The sequence below is a fragment of the Brassica rapa genome, chromosome A01, assembly GCF_000309985.2.
Source record: "Brassica rapa cultivar Chiifu-401-42 chromosome A01, CAAS_Brap_v3.01, whole genome shotgun sequence".
NCBI lineage: Eukaryota > Viridiplantae > Streptophyta > Magnoliopsida > Brassicales > Brassicaceae > Brassica > Brassica rapa.
Genome location: NC_024795.2, coordinates 1,006,777 through 1,025,639, shown reverse-complemented (window position 1 = coordinate 1,025,639; position 18,863 = coordinate 1,006,777). Strand labels below are relative to the sequence as shown.

The following is an 18,863-nucleotide window of genomic DNA, read 5'->3' as shown; positions in this document are numbered from 1 at the left end:
ATAGAAAGATTGAGCTTGCTGCTCTTACGTCTTTGGTTTCATTTCTCTCAAATGAATAAATGATAATTAACATTGAAAAGTTATAAGAATTGACCTAATCCACGTTTTACCAAACAATGGATATAGCGAGTCAGCGACGCCTGCAACATTAGTTGTCACAATTTCACTGATAAAAAGGTAAAAGCTAGGAACCTTGAAAGCTACTAATAAAGCATACTCAAAATGTTTTTTTTTTCTTCTTCTTTTTGGGTGGGTCAACACTCAAAATGTTTTATGAAAAACTATTGGGACACAAGTCTCTCCATCTCTCGCGTGTCGCAGTCGCCGTTAAAGCAAAAAGTCCATGCACAGCTACGAACCAATGAAAAAATAATCGTAAAGAAATATTATGCTCCGTTCCATAATTAACTACTAGTGGTTAAAATACCAAAATATTTCTGACGCAAAGAAAAGCGAAACAAATAAACATATTTGTTGTCAATATAATAACCTTCTTGTGTTTCGAAAAAAAAAACCTTCTTCTTTTTTCTTCTTTTGAACACAGTCAATATAATAACCTTCATAGGTGTATTTCTTCCGCTGGTTAATCTAACTTTTACACAAAATAATTTTCTTATACAATTTTTTTTAATAAATGATTATCATGGTTGTTGTTTATATATAACCATCATCAAAATTAACATTTATATGCATACAAATCTACACAATATCATCTCTGTTTGTTAAGATTATAGCTTTCCATTAAAAAATAATTACAAATACAATGGGTATTGTGTCTTGGGTTCAAATTTTGATAAATCTAAAAATTAAAATGACTATGGTGCTAATTTTTGTACACAGACATTGTTTTCATTTCCTGTCTGATTGAAGAAGTAGTTGATTGCTGATATTCGTTGGTTAAAAAAATCCAATAGAATTCCATGGATCCTTCTGTAGTGGATTAATAAGCATGCCAATCCCTAAACAGCTAATCCTATATCTATGGTCCTTTAAAATAACATTAAAGATTCTCAATTGCTCAATTAAGACACAATCACCGCCACAATCTTTACGATTAAAACATTCAATGATAGAACACAACGTGGACGGTCCAGGAAACACTCACATGCAGTAAAAATTAGATATACTTTCCATAAATATAGATATGAAGCATAATTAAATACCCCATGTTGTTCACCCAACGGTTTTTTGCTGATTCATTTGCATTTCTCGAGGTCCAACCTGTCTCTTTGGTTTCTTCTGCATTCCGAAACACGATTAGAGCTTTAAGCACATGGTTAGCAACTAAACAAATCTTGTCATTAGCTCCTTAATTTAAGATTATAAATTTCCATAAATAGTATTCGGAAACGTGGCATGTCTATCAACTCCACAGGCGCCCCTAAAGACAGCTAAAAGAGGAGGTTTTTCTAGATTGCTCTTGGGTTTGGTCCAAGATTTGTGGGGTGTTATCTTTAAATGTATTATTATACTCCCTCCGTTTTTTAATATAAGTCGTTTTACAGCTATGCACGTAAATTAAGAAAACCATTAATTTCTTATATTTTCTAAACAAAAACATCATTAATTATTTACCTAACCACAATTCAACCAATAGAAAAATATAAGATATATTACCATTGGTCATACAACATTAATTATTAATAAATTTTACATAGAAAACCGAAAACGACATATAATTTGGCACAAATTTTTTTTTCTAAAACGACTTATAATAAAAAACGGAGGGAGTATAATAATACATTTGAATAGGATAGGATTGTAGAATGAAATTATTATATTTGATTCTCACTTTCCTAGCATCAAATTGCTAAATTTCTAGGCATGAGGAGTGGTCCCTCCGGTTAATTGATAGGTTCTTAAATGTTAAAATGCGGGTTTTACTGATCTTAACAAGTGTAGAGTAAGGGTAGTTTATAATGTGTTTTAGTGTCAGTCTCTGAAACAGTTTATTGTCCTTTATTCTGAATTTTTAGTGTGAAAAACTAGCTGATTCCATGTGGTGTTTGTTTTGCAGATGGACAGCAATCACACAGCTGGTGCACCACGGGATGCTATTCGTCCCCATAGGCTACACATTTGGAGCAGGAATGTTCAAGATGGACTCGATCCGTGGAGGTTCACCTTATGGAGCGGGTGTGTTCGCTGGTGATGGGTCAAGAGAAGCTACGGAAACAGAACTAGCTCTTGCTGAACATCAAGGAAACTACATGGCTACAATAGTCAAGAGACTTGCACAACCTTAAAACAAAACAAAAAGTCCCATATAATTACTTCTTTATTTTTTTCCCTCTTTTATTCAATTTCTCAAGCTGAATAATCATATAAAAAATACCTTTTTCATCATTGCTTGTAAGCTCTTTTATCAAAACAAAAACAATAGAAAAATACATATTTGTAAAATTTAAAATTGCTATAATGTAGGGAAAAAAATATACGGTTTGTGTTTAATTGCGTCAGCCATTTGGATTCTCCTAAGAAGACGTGAAAGCTGTTTATAAGTACTTTATAATCCATCTCTCAAGTCAAACCACCTCTGCATCTGTGGTGATTGGGACATTGAACATCTGAACAGAACCGAACACCATCATGTCTGAGATTCTCTCTTCCTTGAGGTCACTAATGGCCTCCCACTCTCCTCCTCTTGATGCTTTGGTTGTTCCTTCCGAAGACTATCACCAGGTTCATGATCTGATCTTTGAATTCATGTTTTAGTAGATTTGATCCAACAAAGTTTCGATATCTATTCTTTATTTTTTTGTTTAATCGGATTGTGTTTTTATCTGAGTTCTAGAGCGAGTATGTTTCTGCTCGAGACAAACGCCGCGAGTTCGTGTCTGGATTCACTGGAAGTGCAGGTTTGTGTTCTGTTTTTTTTTTCTGTAACCTCATTAAATCGTTAATTTAATCTTTGACCGCTAATCACACATACAATTGATTAATAGGTTTGGCACTAATCACGAAAAACGAAGCAAGGCTTTGGACTGATGGACGCTACTTCTTGCAAGCAACCCAACAGCTTAGCAACGAGTGGACACTAATGCGTATGGGAGAAGATCCTCTCCTTGAAGTTTGGATGTCTGATGTAAGCAACTCATCACACGCTCAATAAGATGTTTCTTTAATTTTTTTTTGTGTTCATTGATTTTTTTTTTTTGGGTTTTGGACAAATGTAGAATCTATCTGAAGAAGCAAACATAGGTGTTGATCCATGGTGTGTCTCCGTAGACACCGCTAACAGATGGAACAAGTCCTTTGCCAAGAAGAATCAGAAACTCATTCCGACAACAACTGATCTTGTCGACGAGGTTTGGCAAAACCGCCCACCTTCTCAGACGAGTCCCCTCGCTGTTCATCCCTTGGAGTTTGCTGGCCGCTCTGTTCCCGATAAACTCGAAGAGCTGAGGTCAAAGCTCAAGCAAGAGAATGCGCGCGGTTACGTCATCGCTGCTCTCGACGAGGTTGCTTGGCTATACAACATCCGTGGAACCGATGTTGCTTACTGTCCCGTTGCTCACGCCTTTGCTATTGTTACAACCGACTCTGCGTTCCTCTATGTTGACAAGAAGAAAGTATCTGATGAGGTTAGTGAGTACTTCAAAGGGCTTGGTGTAGAGGTCAGAGAGTACACAGATGTGATCTCGGACGTGGCGTTGCTTGCTTCTGATCGACTCTTTTTATCGTTCTCCTCTAAAAGTACAAAGGACATGGAGGTTGATTCTGATTGGTTATGGGTGGATCCTGCTAAGTGCTGCTATGCACTTTATTCAAAATTGGATGCTGATAAGGTCCTCTTGCAACCATCTCCGTTATCACTCCCAAAAGCCTTAAAGGTAATAATGAATACTTGACTTCTTAAACGTGTTACAGGACCGACCCTGAGATTTTGGAGACCTTAGATTATATAGTAAAGACTTCAATAGTTTGAGGGTCTAAAATATTTTTGTATACAAATTTAATGTCTTATATATATATATATATATATATATATATATTGCTTCTGCTCTTTTATGCGTAGAACCCTGTTGAGCTAGATGGGCTCAAGAAGGCACATGTGCGTGACGGTGCAGCTGTTGTCCAGTACCTTGTGTGGCTCGATCAACAGATGCAGGAGCTATATGGAGCATCTGGATATTTTTTGGAAGCGGAGTCTAACAAGAAGAAACCAACTAGTGAGACCGCTAAGCTTACTGAATTGACTGTGAGCGATAAGCTTGAAAGTCTTCGAGCTGCCAAAGAGGTAATGTTTTTTTTTTGTACATTATTAACATCATTTATTTAGTGTGGAGGTATCTTTAATAATATAACGTTTGTTGTTCATGTGGTTTGCAGCATTTTAGAGGTTTAAGCTTTCCTACTATATCATCTGTTGGTTCAAACGCTGCTATTATTCATTATTCGCCGGAGGCTGGTGCTTGTGCCGAGATGGATCCTGACAAAATCTACTTATGTGATTCTGGAGCACAGGTTTATAATCACATGATTGAATATATAGTAGAAGCTTCACTTATTTGCTCTAACATACAAATGTTATTGATGTCTTTTGAGCGAAGTATCTGGATGGAACAACTGATATAACACGAACGGTTCACTTTGGAAAACCTTCAGCTCATGAAAAGGACTGCTACACTGCGGTATGAAGTTGTAACGTTCTTAATTATTTGTAATAACACAATGGTCTAATATATGATTAATGGGATTGCATCTTATTAGGTGTTCAAGGGTCATGTTGCACTCGGAAATGCTCGGTTTCCTAAAGGAACAAGCGGTATAGTCTATGATCACAAAATCACTTTTATTTTGACTATTTGACATGTTATATTTTCTTAATTGGCTATTAATCTGAAATTACAGGGTATACACTTGATATTCTTGCTAGAGCTCCTTTGTGGAAGTACGGCTTGGATTATCGACATGGTACTGGTCATGGAGTTGGCTCTTACCTTTTCGTTCATGAAGGCAAGTGATAAGAACCCTCTTTCTTATATTGTATCTTAATGATAACTATTTGAAATATCAACTAACTTTCTGTGGAAGTCATGTTGTTGGGATGATTATGCAGGACCTCACCAAGTTAGTTTCAGACCTCATGCTAGGAACGTTCCTCTTCAAGCTTCCATGACTGTAACTGATGGTTTGTATGCAATAAAAGCTTGTTATTGATCTTCCTCTTTTAATTAACGTCATATTCGAAATAAAACTTGGTTTTATTTTTTAATCTTATGCAGAGCCTGGTTATTATGAAGATGGGAACTTTGGTATTAGGCTAGAGAATGTTCTTGTGGTCAATGATGCTGAAACCGAATTTAACTTTGGGGACAAGGGTTACTTGCAGTTCGAGCATATCACTTGGGTACTTACTTACTTACATTCCTGTTATCAACATACATATCTGAGTAACTATCTCTCTTTCTCTCTCGCTAGGCACCCTATCAAGTGAAACTTATCAATCTAGAGCAGTTGACACAAGAAGAGATCGAATGGTTAAACACTTACCATTTGAAATGCAAGGACATTTTGGCTCCGTTCATGAACCAAACCGAAATGGAATGGCTCAAGAAAGCTACTGAACCTGTAAGTGTACTTGTTTGAATCAAGAGATGTCTCTCTTTAGATGTTTATCAATGACTTATTCATTCTCTGTTCAGACAAAGATTATTTGCCTTAATTTTCAGACATTCACAAAATAAAAGGCTCATGTTTCTTGAACACATGTCTTGGCTGACATTACGTTTATTGCTTTGTTATTAGAAAATATTGATTTATTTGCTAATTAGTTTTGAGTGAAGTAAGCAGCCTGAGGCGTTGAGAGCTTCATAACAGCTTCCTCTTCAGTTCCTTAACATTCTCCTTCATCTCTTTGCCTTCTTCTTCATCCATCACTCTCTTCACCATCTCAGCTATCTCTTCTTTCTTCTGCTCTGAGTACAAAGGCCAAGCTACCATCAGCCGTTCACTATACTCTCCAAAACAGAGTTCCATCCACAGTGACACACAAACCCTCCAGCTTTTTTATGTACAAGAACCTCCTCTTGCGGGGCCCATGTCCGAGTCACCAAACATACATCCATGGTCCGGTCTACACATTAGAACTGGCGAGGTACCTGCATTAGAACATCATATGGTTCTCAAAACACATTCTACACAAGAAACAAAACATTAACATCTAGTAATAGGGTCGAGACTCGTTTAAAATTGTGATAAATGTCTCAGTCTCGTTTACAACAACAAGAAGTTTACAAATAATATTTCAAAACACATTCTTAAATGTTTACAAGGAACACATTCTTAAACCATATGCTGATTCTTAGAACAATTTACTACAACAAAACTTTACTAGTAGTCTAGTAATTTCTCAAAACACATTCAACAAGAGCAATAAATTGTATTATCACTACTCTTTCAAAAAAAAAAAAAAGACGTGTGGATATCTGCTTTGGCTTTGAAGACTAGAAAGTCTTGAATTCAAATTTTAATAGTAAACTTAATTTTAATATGATCACCAAAATCTACGCAAGAGTCAAGCATGAATTCTAAACTGATATATGAAAAGCAAAAGGCAGAACTGAAAACTGAGTGATAGTTACCTCTCGATGGTCCATGAATGGCTCTGGCGAGAATATATTCAGATGGGTGGAAGACGATTATCGTAGGCAGCAACATTTGTGTTAACTTCCTGAATCCAGTGTCACTAAAGATGATTGTCATTGATTCATTACAAGGTTTAACTCAAACCAGAAGACGAGTTACTTGTCATCATGGTACCACCAATCCGTCTCCTTAGGAGACATCCCGCTTTTACAATTCTCCATGCAACGATCATTATCTGAGCGCGTTGCTGCAATAACATATATGTATGTATGTGACTGAGCTCATACTTCACAGTTTATGTACATCAGGAAATACAAAGAAGGAAGCAGGAACCTTTGCAGACTGAACGCGCAGTCATTGCTGGTTAAAAAGGTCTGCCAAAAAACAACCCAAACAGATTCATACTATTTTCCAAAGGATAACCAAATTTGAACTGAAATACAAAGAGGAGAGAGACATGAACTCAAGCTACAAAGCAAGTACAAAATCATGAATCTAACATGAGCTATGCGTGTTACCAGCTCAAAGGCATAACACGCATAAACAAGTGTAAACAAGTGTAAGGAATAATTACATACTTAAATTGACGGTAAATGAGAGAAAACGTATAGAAGTTTGAAGTCAATGTTTTGTGAATTAGGAGAAAACTATTCGTAGTAGTGTTATTTATAGAGAGAAAGAGACATGGAAACAGAGCGTTTTGAGCCGTTGGTTATAAGCAAAGAGGTCAAAACTAGGGTTTCCCAAAGTATATGGTTCCAAGGCCTATTTACATTTAATAAAAAGTCACTACCAGCTTCCAATGATACATGGAAGCTTTTCAAGACGAGTTTTATTGCCTTCCCAAGAGATGTTTTCTCATTTTGTGTATATAACGGATACTTTGTAGTTAATGTAGGCGTGGAGAAAATTACTCTCGAACACACACACACACACATTGTTCAAGAAAAAAATATTTGTATGAAAAGAAAACCAACGCAGATTCATCTTTTCCGATAATCCAATTAATTAGATAGGATTAACGGGAAGAAAAGAGATTTGACCAAAAAAATATAACGGGAAGAAAAGAGAAATCACATACCACAACAGATAAACATTTTAATGAAAAGTTTTTAAAAAAATATTGATGAAAACTGAAAAACAAGATATTTTAGCATTAATGTGGATCATTTGTTGCACCAGACCGAAATGGAATGGCTCGAGAAAGCTACCGAACCTGTAAGTGTATTGGTCTGAATCCCTCCCTGATGTCTATTCATTAGATGTTGTCACTTCTCTATTCAGACAAAGATTATTTGCCTTAATTTCAGACATTCAAAAAATAAAAGGCCATGTTTTTTGAACACATGTCTACAAGATTCTCAGTTAATGTATCTTCTTGGCTCATATAGAAATATTACGTTTATTGCTTTTTTTTATAAAAAATTGTTATTTTCTTTTCTTATTAGTATTGAGTGAAGTAAGCAGCCTGAGGCGTTGAGAGATTCTTGACAGCTTCCTCTGCTGTCTTCTTCTTCAGTTCCTTAACATTCTCCCTCATCTCTCTGCCTTCTTCTTCATCCATCACTCGCTTCACCATCTCAACTATCTCTTCTTTCTTCACAACTCCATTCCCAGCATCAACCCTAGCAGCGATCTTCAGCTCCTCTGAGACCAGCCACGCGTTCATCTTCTGCTCTGAGTACAAAGGCCAAGCTACCATCGGCACACCGTTCACTATACTCTCCAAAACAGAGTTCCATCCACAGTGACTCACAAACCCTCCCGTTGCTTCATGTGCAAGAATCTCCTCTTGCGGGGCCCATGTCTTGACCACCAAACCTATATCCTTGGTCCGGTCTAAAAACCCGTAAGGTAAGAAGTCTATTGGTTCTGTCTGGTTTGTGCCTTTGTCAAACATTGACGCAGACGGGTCGTGTTCAGCGGGTGGTCTGACCACCCAAACAAACCTAAACCCGGTTAACTCCAAACCGTAAGCCAGCTCCATTGTCTGCTCGGCTGTTAGCGCTCCACCGCTTCCGAAAGAAACATAAACAACAGATCCCTTGGGTTGCAAGTCAAGCCAGTCCAGCACCTCATGCTTCAAATCCGGTTCCGCTGGTCTAACCAGCGGTCCAACAGGGTAAACCGGGACTCCATTCATAACCAAACCGAGATTCTTGTGATCCAAGAAAGACCTGATCGTCACTGGCTCCAAACTATGACACGTGTTCACAAACACCCCATCTGCTGTTACTACCTCAAGCCCGATTCTCTGAGACTCAGCGAGTTCCCGGACGTAACCACTCGGATCTTGAACCCGGTCAAACTTAACCGGGGTGCATCCCGGTATAAGCAAAGCTCCGTAGCTGCTCAGATGCTTAAACAACGTCCCTTTGTCAAGACTCGCCATGTAAACGGTTAGAGCTAGAAACCAAGCACTGGTAGTAACAAGAACATGTTTCTTTGCAATCTCAAGCTCCTTAGCCACAGCTAAAGCTTCCGTGCCCAACAAGTCAACAACGAAAACACTAGGCTTTGGCTCTAACTCCATGACCGCAGACCTGATCTGTGGTATTGCCATCCTCATCATCTCTGCTAGTTTAGTTAAAAGTGAACCGGTGAGATCTTGGCCCGAAACGTCTAGCTGAATAAACCTGATCACGAAGTTAGGATCTTCTTCCGTTAGCGTTTTACCAATTAGGGATTTTGAGCGTGGGACATCGTCTGTGACTGGGAACACAGTAACACGGTTGAAACCGTGGTGGCTCAAGAGACGTTTGCCAAGTTCTAAGATGGGCACTGCGTGGCCCATGCCTGGACTAGCCACTAAAACTCCGTGAATCTCCATGCCTTTAAATGATTTTCTTGCTTTCTTAAATGTTTTTGGTGATTAGACTGATTAGTGTTGAATATATAGTGAACACATCGTAACATGTTATCATTTGTTAAACTGAAAAGAAGACATGTTATATAAAAAAAAACATAAATGGAACTGAAATTTGGGTAAATACTTTCATAACATTTCGTGGATTTAACGCAAGTTGTTTTTCTACCAACGTATAACAGACGCTAATATCCATCGCTTGAGCTAATTAAGTTTAGGTCGTTGCATGTATTACGTATTAAGATGACGTTTTGATGAGATGGGCCAACAACTCAGCCAAGCATAGGAACATGAATCGAGATGTGCTTGTTTTTTCTTTCCTTGTTTTGGACGTTTGTTTATTTTTCCTTGTTGAGTCTTACTAATTATATAATTTTGTTTATTTAAACAAATGTAAATTATAATTCCTTCAAATAAAAAAGACTGGCGTTAAAGTAGAGTTAGGTATGGTCATTAGTTTCACTTGTCGATGAACATACCATAATTGGTTTCCCCACAATCTGTTTTGATGGATTGTTAGAAAATTATGAGCTTGTAAACCCACACATCCCGGTAGGGCGAGGCATCTAGGGCCATGGCATATAAATTTATATGTAGATAATTATGAGAACAGTGTGATTATGATTATATTGTATAAGGCATAATTTCAAGGAAAAGATAAGTAATGTAATCGCATCAAGTCACAAGACATGACCATTATCCGGAAAAGGCAATATATATATAAAAAGAAAAGAAATACAGACTCACGTGGCCCCAACGTGGGCCGTCTCAGAGTTTCCCTCATATCAAATGGGCGATGAAAATGTTGTCTTGTATCGTGAGAGTTACGACATATGAAATATATGTATTTAATTACAACACGCGATAACAATTATTACATAGTAATACTATAAAATAAGTGCAAATTGGTTGAGAGAGGTAGTTGTTTTATAAGGTCCCAGCAAAAACAGACCAAGAGAGCACATGGTAGGGGTCCATTATCACCCGCTCGTGGAGGTTTCGTTTTATTCAAAACACCCACAAGGTCCACAACACAACAAACTCTAAAACTAATCACAATATCTCATAAAAAGAAAACAATTAAAATCAGCAAAACAATAACATTATCTCCAAAAAACATTTCTTAATCATGTGACTAAACACACATTAATACCTCCAATAACATTATCACCATAGAAGTACAACATTGAAGTATAAACTGAGAGAATGTAACGGTAATTAAAAGGTTCGACCCTTAGGCTTTGGGCCACACGAGCTCTCCTGTACAATGCTCTGTTATGATCAAGGTTCTTTAGCATCTTGTCTTAGTGCCACCGAGAGTGAGCTCAAGATCCTCTACACCAACTTCATGAATCATTTCGCCTTCCCATGGCTTAACAGTACCATTCTCGAACTCAAACTCTGACCCCCTCGCATTCATCCCCCACTCTGGTCTCTTCATGTCAATCTCCATAGACGTCTGCTGAACGAGGTTAAACGTCGGTGAAGGAGGAGCCGTGGACTGAAAACTAATCCACCGTCCTGAATCCTCTACCGAATCCTCCTCAGACTCGTCGCATTCAGGTATCGTCGGCGGCGTCTGGTGACCGCCGCGGCGCGTAGGACTAGACGGAGCAGAGATAGCGAAAAGCGGGTGTCTTAGCAAAGACCCGCCGTTTGGTAGCTGTTCTGTGATGAGCTTCCGCTTCGAACCGCGAGAGGTGGGAGAGGACAAGGGGGGAGTTACGGGAGCGCTGTTGGAGATTCTGAGAGGAGGGAGGTTTGATGGGATGGAGGAAGCGATGTTGTGGAGGAAAGGGAGGAGGAGGTACGAGGAAGGGTTTTGGTCGTAACGAGATGGGCTTGGGAAGGAGGATGAGACAGGGGAGCCGTGGTAAGAAGGTGCCGGGCTTGGGAAGGCAGATGATTGTGGACTCGGTTGGATTGATGAGTTCGTGCTGAAGTTCGTCGGAGTTGGCTTAAAACCCTGTTGAACAATTCAAGAATCAGTCAAAGACTACACAATACGATGCAGTTTCAAAGTCAAAGTCAATGACTTTGATTGGTTTTCAGACAAGAAGTAAAATAGTTTTGTCGGAATAATCAAACTTACAAAAAAAAAATTGGTCAGAAAAAATAATAATCAAACTTTACTGTTTTATCTCAGAGTCTCTCTAATAATTCATCTGAATAAGAAATTGGTTTCAGACAAGAAGTACAATAGTTCTGTCCGAATAATCAAACTTAAAAAAAAAATATTCAGAAAAAAATAATAATCAAACTTTACTGTTTTATCTCAGAATCTCTCTAATAATTCAACTGATTAAGAAATAAAATTACTAATATTTTCATTAGATCGATGATGAATTGAATTGAGAAAAAGGATTTGACCTTGCGATAAGTGGTGCCGTCGTCTTCAACGATCCAACCAGCTTCGAGGCAAAGAGCTTTAAGGACTTCGTTGTTGTCGCAGTGCTTAGGGAGCTTGTAGTTACCTTGAGCTCTGAGACCAGAGTAAATCTTGGCCGTGATGGCTCTTCTTCTCCTCTCCCTCTTCTTGTTGTTCTCCCTCTCCTTCCACGTCGGAGTCCGTCCCGCCGACGATGATCCTCCTCCACCTGCCGCCATAGAAAAGCTTTGATCTTTCTTTATCTTTCTGATGTCTTTGTCAGTCTGGCGCACGAGGGAGACGAGAGAGAGAGAGAGAGTTTCTTTGGTGACTCTCAAGCGGATTGGCTTTCATCGTCTCTGGTTTTATAAATAAAAATTTAATTTTTTTTTTGTTTGTCTCCGCACGTGCGATCCGTGTCTAACTGTGGGACCGCTTATGGAAGTCAGCTTCCACGTGTCTAATTAATGTAACGCACGAGCTGTGGTCCCCTACTGGTTTCCTTTTCACTATTCAATGAATTGGTATCTTTTTTTCTTTCTTTTTTTCCCTCTTGTGCATTTTAATTATTTTATAGTGGTATATAAACTTCTTTTTTTTTTTTGATCAAGTGGTATATAAACTTATACTAGTAATTTTTAGAAAGAGGTGTGAAAAAGGTTAAACTGTAGTATATTCTAGTGATAATTTGCATTGTTTTCACAAATTTTAAAATGACGACAGAGTTTCATGTTGTCGTCTTGTGAAAGAATTTTCCTTTTACGAATACATTTGTATGACTTTTCCGAGTTGTCTAAGCGAAGATATTGATGATACTATTATTTTATTTTTCCATTTTCTCTTAGGTTGTAAATTTTATTAATAGCAAAACGGTCATATTTAATTTAATAAAATGACTTACAAGATGTTTAATGAAGATTTCAAGTCATCAAGATGCATCAAAAACGATAAATTTGATGTCATTATAAATGTATCAGTGTAATTAGGAAAACTATATATTTTTCTTTTTTTTTACAACAGAAAACGAAATATTTTAAGCATAAAAATGAGAAAAGTATACAAGTAAAACACAATTTGGCATCGTGGTCGGAGCACGTGCGGCTCCAGTGAGGCCTGAGCAAAGACAGGAAGCAGAATCCCCAGCTGGATTCATGCTATTATTTACAGCTAACTAATTATTAATCAAACAATTCTACTATTTTTCTGGTATTAAAAAATTATATATACTCACCGATTGAATTTTTCACAATCTTATGTTATATATATAACATTTGTCACTGCTTGCCAATTAATTGAGACAATTTTGTGTGGTGTTTTATATTGTGTTTATCATATTCAACCACGTCTTATCATTCATGTTCACAAACCAAGAAATAAAAAGTTTCTAAAGAAAAATAATTGGTGATGCCAAAAAGATCCAATCTGTCAGTGACTTTGGATCAAATCATTCACGTGGGGAATATTAACAAAGTTTCAAATGGTACGGCGTGGTCATGTACAATTAATCTACTTTGATTTAAATTTGATTAATTCATTTAATCGTGCGGCGTCCATAGTCACAAACCAGCTATTCTCACTGTTATTGTTCAATGCATCGGTCAATTCGGTGTGATTTTGCGTTTTAATTATTTGTACGCTGGTAAAATATTTCGGTTTCTTGTTCTAACTTTACAAAACAAAATTGAATTCCTCCATTTCTGTATATTAATTATCATTGCATAATTGTGAAAATGCCTTGTTAGGTGTCAATATGATATATCTATTTTGTAATGAAGGCAAACAATATTTCAAACTGATGTGATAGTACATTTATCAATGAAATTTTCTTCCAGTACCTTTTGAACCTCATTGATGTGGCTGTGCATTGTTTATTTCAGAGGTCTCGGTATAGAGAAGTCAGACATGTGATCTCATATTTGGACTTTCATATTTCAGAACGTTTTATTGTTTGGCACTCGAATGCTTAAACCAGCGTCATGACATCAGACACCAGAAAACATTTCCCAACATAATACCAAATTTTACATCTTCATAGCAACCAGATCACGCAGTAAAAACACGGTCTTTTGGAACAAATCTCGAGGTCTTCTTTGAATGGACCAACCATATGTTAGAATCATGGTAGATTGGAGAGTTACATTCCCAGCACTTGGGCTTGAAACTAACTCGGTTAGCACTTGGGGTTTGAAGTTACTTGAAGATATTTAACCTCTTTTTAAAAATATGATATAGTCAAGTGATATAAGAAAAGTAAGAGGGCTCTCATTCACTTGCCCCTTCATGATAAGAGCTGACTCCCGTGACCACTATGTTGATATACATACGTTCACAAAAGAAGTTTCCGCACCTCCTCATTCGTCAGCATCCGTCATCATAAAACTCAAAACGAGTGTTGTGTATTTCTTTCCCATGAGCTTTTTTTTTTTTTCTATTGACTTCATAATCTATTTTTCTGAATAGTATAACGTCACAATCTATTGACATCCGAAAAATAGTACATATTCATGTAAGCATGTTCCTCCCTGTAACGATCCACCCACTCAACTACCATTACGTGCTAAATAAAACTGATAATCTTTTTTATTAGTGTTGATAAAAAAAAAAATATTTTTTATTAGTAAAAAATACTAATCCTTTAATTACAATCCATGATCAGTACTGTCATTGAAAATTAAAATCCATAGTAATAAATTTTTAAAACTATAATCTAACAAAAAAAACAAAAACCATTCAATACGTAAATCATAATATCCAAAAAAACTACTTTTATCTTAAAATTTAAAGATCCGATATTACAGAAGCCAACCAAACTTCATCTCCGGTTAAACTGGAGTTCAAGTTTTGATTTTTTTTAGATGGGTCGTGCTCGAACTCGTTCCGGTTACATCTCCACCGCTTTAGGATTCTTCCGGTCTCTGTTTCCTCGCAACCTCCGTACTAACAACATGAAGATAAAGTTAGCTCCTTTTTTGTCTTCTTCGATTTATACTTTACTGTTCTTGTCTCGTAGATCTGTTTCATCGATTGGATGATGTAACTGTTTCATTGTCTCTCTGTCCGAATCTTGCAAGAGTTTGAAAGTTTCCAACTTTTTCTTTTTTTTTTTTTTTCATTACAGAACAGGAAAATTTTTAGGAGTTTCGGTATCACTGATTCTGATAAACTTAGCTGCGATCATGGAGCGAGCAGACGAGAATCTACTGCCTTCGGTTTACAAAGAAGTGAGCGAAGCGTTTAACGCCGGACCATCAGATTTAGGATACTTAACATTCGTTAGGAACTTCGTTCAAGGACTCGCGTCGCCGTTAGCAGGAGTTCTAGTCATTACCTATGATCGTCCCATCGTTCTTGCGATAGGTACTCTCTGTTGGGCTTTATCTACTGCTGCCGTTGGTGCTAGCAACTACTTCATTCAGGTAATATCTTATCCTTTTTTAAAGATTTATATAAAGTTGTATAAAGTTTTGTTTAATGGTTCTTTAACGTAGTATTAAGTTTTGTTTAATGGTTCTTTACAGTTTTAAAGTCTGATGAGATATATAAGAAAAAAAATGGTTATGAATTTTTTAGTTATAAAGTTCTGTTTAATGGGTTCTTTTAAAGTTGTATGAAGTTTTGTTTAATGGTTCTTTAAAGTTTTAAAGTCTGATAAGATATAAGAGAAAAGAATGGTTATGAATTTTTTTAGTCATAAAGTTGTGTAATGGTTATGTGAGTTAGGTTGCTTTATGGAGGGCAGTGAATGGGTTTGGGTTAGCTATTGTGATACCGGCGCTTCAGTCGTTTATAGCAGATAGCTATAAGGATGGTACTAGAGGAGCTGGTTTTGGTTTGTTGAATCTCATTGGTACTATTGGTGGTATTGGAGGAGGTGTTGTAGCTACTGTTATGGCCGGTTCAGAGTTTTGGGGAGTACCGGGATGGCGTTGTGCTTTCATCATGATGGCAACGCTTAGTGCAGTGATTGGGTTACTAGTGTTCCTCTTTGTGGTTGACCCCAGGAAGCACACTGAACGGTAAAACAGAACCTCCTCAAACTAGTGAACTTCCTTCTTGAGAGCATAACTGATCTTTTAATTGTAACTGTGTAGAGAGGAACTAATGGTTCAAAAGATATCTGTTTGGAATGACTCATGGGCAGCTACAAAGTCAGTGGTGAAAGTAAGGACGTTTCAGATCATTGTCTTGCAAGGAATCGTTGGTTCATTGCCTTGGACTGCAATGGTTTTCTTCACAATGTGGTTTGAGCTTATTGGTAAGCCTCATCATCTGTCAAGAACTGTAGTCTTTGAAGCTTACTGTTTGTTTTGTTTTAGGTTTTGATCATAACCAGACAGCAGCTTTGCTTGGGGTGTTTGCGACCGGATGCGCTATAGGAACGTTGATGGGAGGCATCATTGCTGATAAGATGTCTAGGATCTTTCCGAACTCCGGTAGAGTGATGTGTGCGCAGTTCAGCGCCTTCATGGGGATCCCATTCTCAGTGATCCTTCTGAAAGGAATCCCACAGAGCAGAGAAAGCTACTTGACCTTCTCCATCACTCTCTTCTTGATGGGTCTAACCATAAGCTGGTGCGGTTCAGCTGTTAACGCGCCCATGTTTGCTGAAGTCGTCCCACCTAAGCACCGGACCATGATCTACGCGTTTGACAGGGCTTTTGAAGGCTCTTTCTCCTCGTTCGCTGCACCTTTGGTTGGGATCTTGTCTGAGAAGATGTTTGGGTATGACTCCAAAGGTATTGATCCTTTGAAAGGGTCATCTGTGCGTGAAGCTGAGGCTCTCTCCAAGGGGCTTTTGTCGATGATGGCTGTCCCCTTTGGCCTCTGCTGTCTCTCTTACACGCCTTTGCATTTCGTTTTCAAGAAAGATCGAGAGAACGCGAAAATGGCGAGTTCTAAAGACGTTGAAATGATATGAGAGATTGCTTATGTTTTTTGATTCTTTCAAATACCACAGCATAAATACATTGAAACTGAGACCGAATCAAACTGAACAGAATGTTATACAACTCATTCGAATGTAATTTTACAGAAACAAGCAAACAAGGTTCTTTTGAGAATAAGAGATACAATGGTTGATAAAGAGGTTCCAGTTCTTATCTTGTTGCTTGAAGAAGAACGAACCAAAGCTTTTTGTTAGATACAGCGTGGGAAAAAGGTTTGACCAACATAGCCACCGGTCATGGCTCTCCTGACATTGGTCTCAAAGAGCTTTGGGTTATCCCTCAAGACTTGTGCAGCGTCATGGTTCAAAGGATCTTCAGAGTTGGGTTCCTGTGTGAATTACACAACACTCTCAGTTTAAGAGAATCACTAAAAGCTTGTATCTATCGATCAGGCTAGTTTTTGTTTTACCGTGAAGAGATGGAAGAGTCCATAGATAACAGTGTTGATGTTAAGAACAGGTTTCCAGTCTTCACGCAAGATGTTGAGGCAAACGCTTCCTTCCAAATCTATATTGGGATGATACACCTAAACAGCAAGTAAAGATGGAGCTAATAAGCAATGCACAGAAGAAAGAGGATTTATATTCTTAAGCCTACCTTGGTTTTGCATTTAACTTTAGGAGCTTCATGAGGATACACAGGAGACACTTGGAACGTGAAAAGAAATGTACCATTGCTGTATTTATTCACAAGAAAAGAAACAAATGAGTTTCCTATTCTAACCGTTGTAAGTGTGAGCATGAGATATGTACAAAAAAGGATCTAACTTAACTGGTAGTAACCATCATCAGGTTTAATGGAGACTTCAAAGTTCATCAAATCATCTTTGCCGTTAGGAAACGAAATTGTACAAGAGCTAGGAAGATTCAACTCTGATATATCTACACCAATCAAATATTGAAAAATTGAAACTTGAAGAAGAGACAAAATGCTAAAAAACAAGTTTGAAACAATGAAATGGTATGTATATATTGATACCTTTGTGAAGACGAAGTTCGCCAGCAGATTGTTTCTTGACAGAAGCTCCTCCTCCTCGGCTAGCGTTCTGAGCTTGTTCTCTTTGCTTCTCCTTTACTTTAAACAACCCAATCATTGCTTCTTCTTCTGACAAAATCAAAGAACGAACGATCCATTTATTCTAAGTGATGACAAAGCATTACCTTAACATCAAAATCACAGCTGAAACTAACTCATAGGCGAACTTAGAACAAAAACGACTGTGGATTCGAAGACTTGAAGATCCCAAAAAAAAAACTAAAAACTCAAAAAAGGAAATAAAGACAAAAGTTAATCTAAAGATAGAAACTTTCCGACATAAGTCACATAATGAGTCGGAAAGGAGGAGACTTTCTAACATAATCACATAATAATGAATCGTTAAAGGGAAGAAGCACAAAAAAAAAAACAAAACAAAAAGAGAATGGAGAGGGGAAGAAGCTAACACGTTTGTTAAAATTTCGATAATCGGAGGATTGAATCAAAGCTCGCTCTCTCTTTCTCTCCCACCGGATTGTCCTCCTCGGAAGCTAAACGACGCGGAGAATGTTGAATTTGACAGCTTTTTCTCGACGCGGAGTTAAAAATATAATAATAATAAAGAAAGAATCACACTCCTCTCTGTGTCTTCTTCGTTGATTCGACAACTCGGTCCATTCAGGCCCATTAGGCCCATTAGTAACGTAACATCCATTTATTGTTAGCAGTTAAAATTTGGCGGTCTTTTAAGATGCCTAACAGATGTCAACATCATTGTCATTAACTCAATAATATAAAGTCCACAGCAGATTTGTGATGCGTTTGCATATTTCATGCCATTTATATACTAATCTTCGTGTCAAAGATCAACAAATAAAAAAAGATTAACCACTTCAAATGGAAGATCTCTTCTTCTTTCTATCTACTTGAAGACTTTTATGTTTAAACGTCTTTCTAAATTAAGGTGTTTTATTATTTTGAAAGATTATATACTTATAAGATTATTATTATGCTAATTTTTTTTTCTTACCAAATAAGAAAATATTATGCTGATTTTGTAAGGATATACACTAACCAGACAATGATTTTTTTGTCCTACAAAATAAATTAAATAACG

At 37.4% G+C, this 18,863-nt stretch overlaps 5 protein-coding genes across 5 annotated transcripts; 2 read left to right on the top strand and 3 right to left on the bottom strand.

Moving 5' to 3' along the window:
* Window positions 1-1,962: 1,962 nt before the first annotated feature.
* LOC103866076 (aminopeptidase P1) lies at window positions 1,963-5,768 on the top strand. Its single transcript, XM_009143985.3, has 12 exons — window positions 1,963-2,682; window positions 2,795-2,858; window positions 2,946-3,085; window positions 3,177-3,833; window positions 4,019-4,240; window positions 4,333-4,467; window positions 4,554-4,634; window positions 4,714-4,768; window positions 4,855-4,959; window positions 5,063-5,134; window positions 5,229-5,353; window positions 5,425-5,768. Exons 1-12 carry the CDS (start codon window positions 2,590-2,592, stop codon window positions 5,590-5,592), a joined length of 1,917 nt encoding a protein of 638 aa, XP_009142233.1. The 5' UTR covers window positions 1,963-2,589; the 3' UTR covers window positions 5,593-5,768.
* Window positions 5,769-7,707: 1,939 nt separating this feature from the next.
* Window positions 7,708-10,249, bottom strand: LOC103865989 (UDP-glycosyltransferase 72C1). Its single transcript, XM_009143887.2, has one exon. The coding sequence runs from the start codon at window positions 9,419-9,421 to the stop codon at window positions 8,036-8,038; it is 1,386 nt and encodes a 461-aa protein (XP_009142135.1). The 5' UTR covers window positions 9,422-10,249; the 3' UTR covers window positions 7,708-8,035.
* Window positions 10,250-10,501: 252 nt separating this feature from the next.
* On the bottom strand, window positions 10,502-12,309 carry LOC103865897 (BES1/BZR1 homolog protein 2). Its single transcript, XM_009143792.3, has 2 exons — window positions 11,828-12,309; window positions 10,502-11,423 (listed from the first exon to the last, which is right to left on the bottom strand). Exons 1-2 carry the CDS (start codon window positions 12,062-12,064, stop codon window positions 10,749-10,751), a joined length of 912 nt encoding a protein of 303 aa, XP_009142040.1. The 5' UTR covers window positions 12,065-12,309; the 3' UTR covers window positions 10,502-10,748.
* Window positions 12,310-12,744: 435 nt separating this feature from the next.
* Window positions 12,745-16,834, top strand: LOC103865702 (uncharacterized MFS-type transporter YfnC). The gene is made up of 5 exons (XM_009143577.3): window positions 12,745-14,781; window positions 14,944-15,241; window positions 15,546-15,841; window positions 15,917-16,080; window positions 16,142-16,834. The coding sequence occupies exons 1-5, from the start codon at window positions 14,681-14,683 to the stop codon at window positions 16,741-16,743; spliced, it is 1,461 nt and encodes a 486-aa protein (XP_009141825.1). The 5' UTR covers window positions 12,745-14,680; the 3' UTR covers window positions 16,744-16,834.
* On the bottom strand, window positions 16,755-18,368 carry LOC103865798 (NEDD8-conjugating enzyme Ubc12). The gene is made up of 6 exons (XM_033290569.1): window positions 18,216-18,368; window positions 17,750-17,875; window positions 17,544-17,652; window positions 17,369-17,447; window positions 17,181-17,297; window positions 16,755-17,099 (listed from the first exon to the last, which is right to left on the bottom strand). Exons 2-6 carry the CDS (start codon window positions 17,862-17,864, stop codon window positions 16,962-16,964), a joined length of 558 nt encoding a protein of 185 aa, XP_033146460.1. The 5' UTR covers window positions 17,865-17,875; window positions 18,216-18,368; the 3' UTR covers window positions 16,755-16,961.
* Window positions 18,369-18,863: the final 495 nt, after the last annotated feature.

Coding starts and splice junctions, on each gene's coding strand:
- LOC103865702 (XM_009143577.3), top strand. CDS start 14,681: ATGGGTCGTGCTCGAACTCGTTCCGGTTACATCTCCACCGCTTTAGGA. Junction 14,782..14,943: donor ACTAACAACATGAAGATAAA/GTTAGCTCCTTT, acceptor TTTTCATTACAG/AACAGGAAAATTTTTAGGAG. Junction 15,242..15,545: donor CTAGCAACTACTTCATTCAG/GTAATATCTTAT, acceptor TATGTGAGTTAG/GTTGCTTTATGGAGGGCAGT.
- LOC103865989 (XM_009143887.2), bottom strand. CDS start 9,421: ATGGAGATTCACGGAGTTTTAGTGGCTAGTCCAGGCATGGGCCACGCA.
- LOC103865897 (XM_009143792.3), bottom strand. CDS start 12,064: ATGGCGGCAGGTGGAGGAGGATCATCGTCGGCGGGACGGACTCCGACG. Junction 11,424..11,827: donor ACGGCACCACTTATCGCAAG/GTCAAATCCTTT, acceptor ATTGTTCAACAG/GGTTTTAAGCCAACTCCGAC.
- LOC103866076 (XM_009143985.3), top strand. CDS start 2,590: ATGTCTGAGATTCTCTCTTCCTTGAGGTCACTAATGGCCTCCCACTCT. Junction 3,086..3,176: donor TTGAAGTTTGGATGTCTGAT/GTAAGCAACTCA, acceptor GGACAAATGTAG/AATCTATCTGAAGAAGCAAA. Junction 4,241..4,332: donor GTCTTCGAGCTGCCAAAGAG/GTAATGTTTTTT, acceptor TGTGGTTTGCAG/CATTTTAGAGGTTTAAGCTT.
- LOC103865798 (XM_033290569.1), bottom strand. CDS start 17,864: ATGATTGGGTTGTTTAAAGTAAAGGAGAAGCAAAGAGAACAAGCTCAG. Junction 17,653..17,749: donor CGAACTTCGTCTTCACAAAG/GTATCAATATAT, acceptor TGATTGGTGTAG/ATATATCAGAGTTGAATCTT. Junction 17,448..17,543: donor CCTGATGATGGTTACTACCA/GTTAAGTTAGAT, acceptor GAATAAATACAG/CAATGGTACATTTCTTTTCA.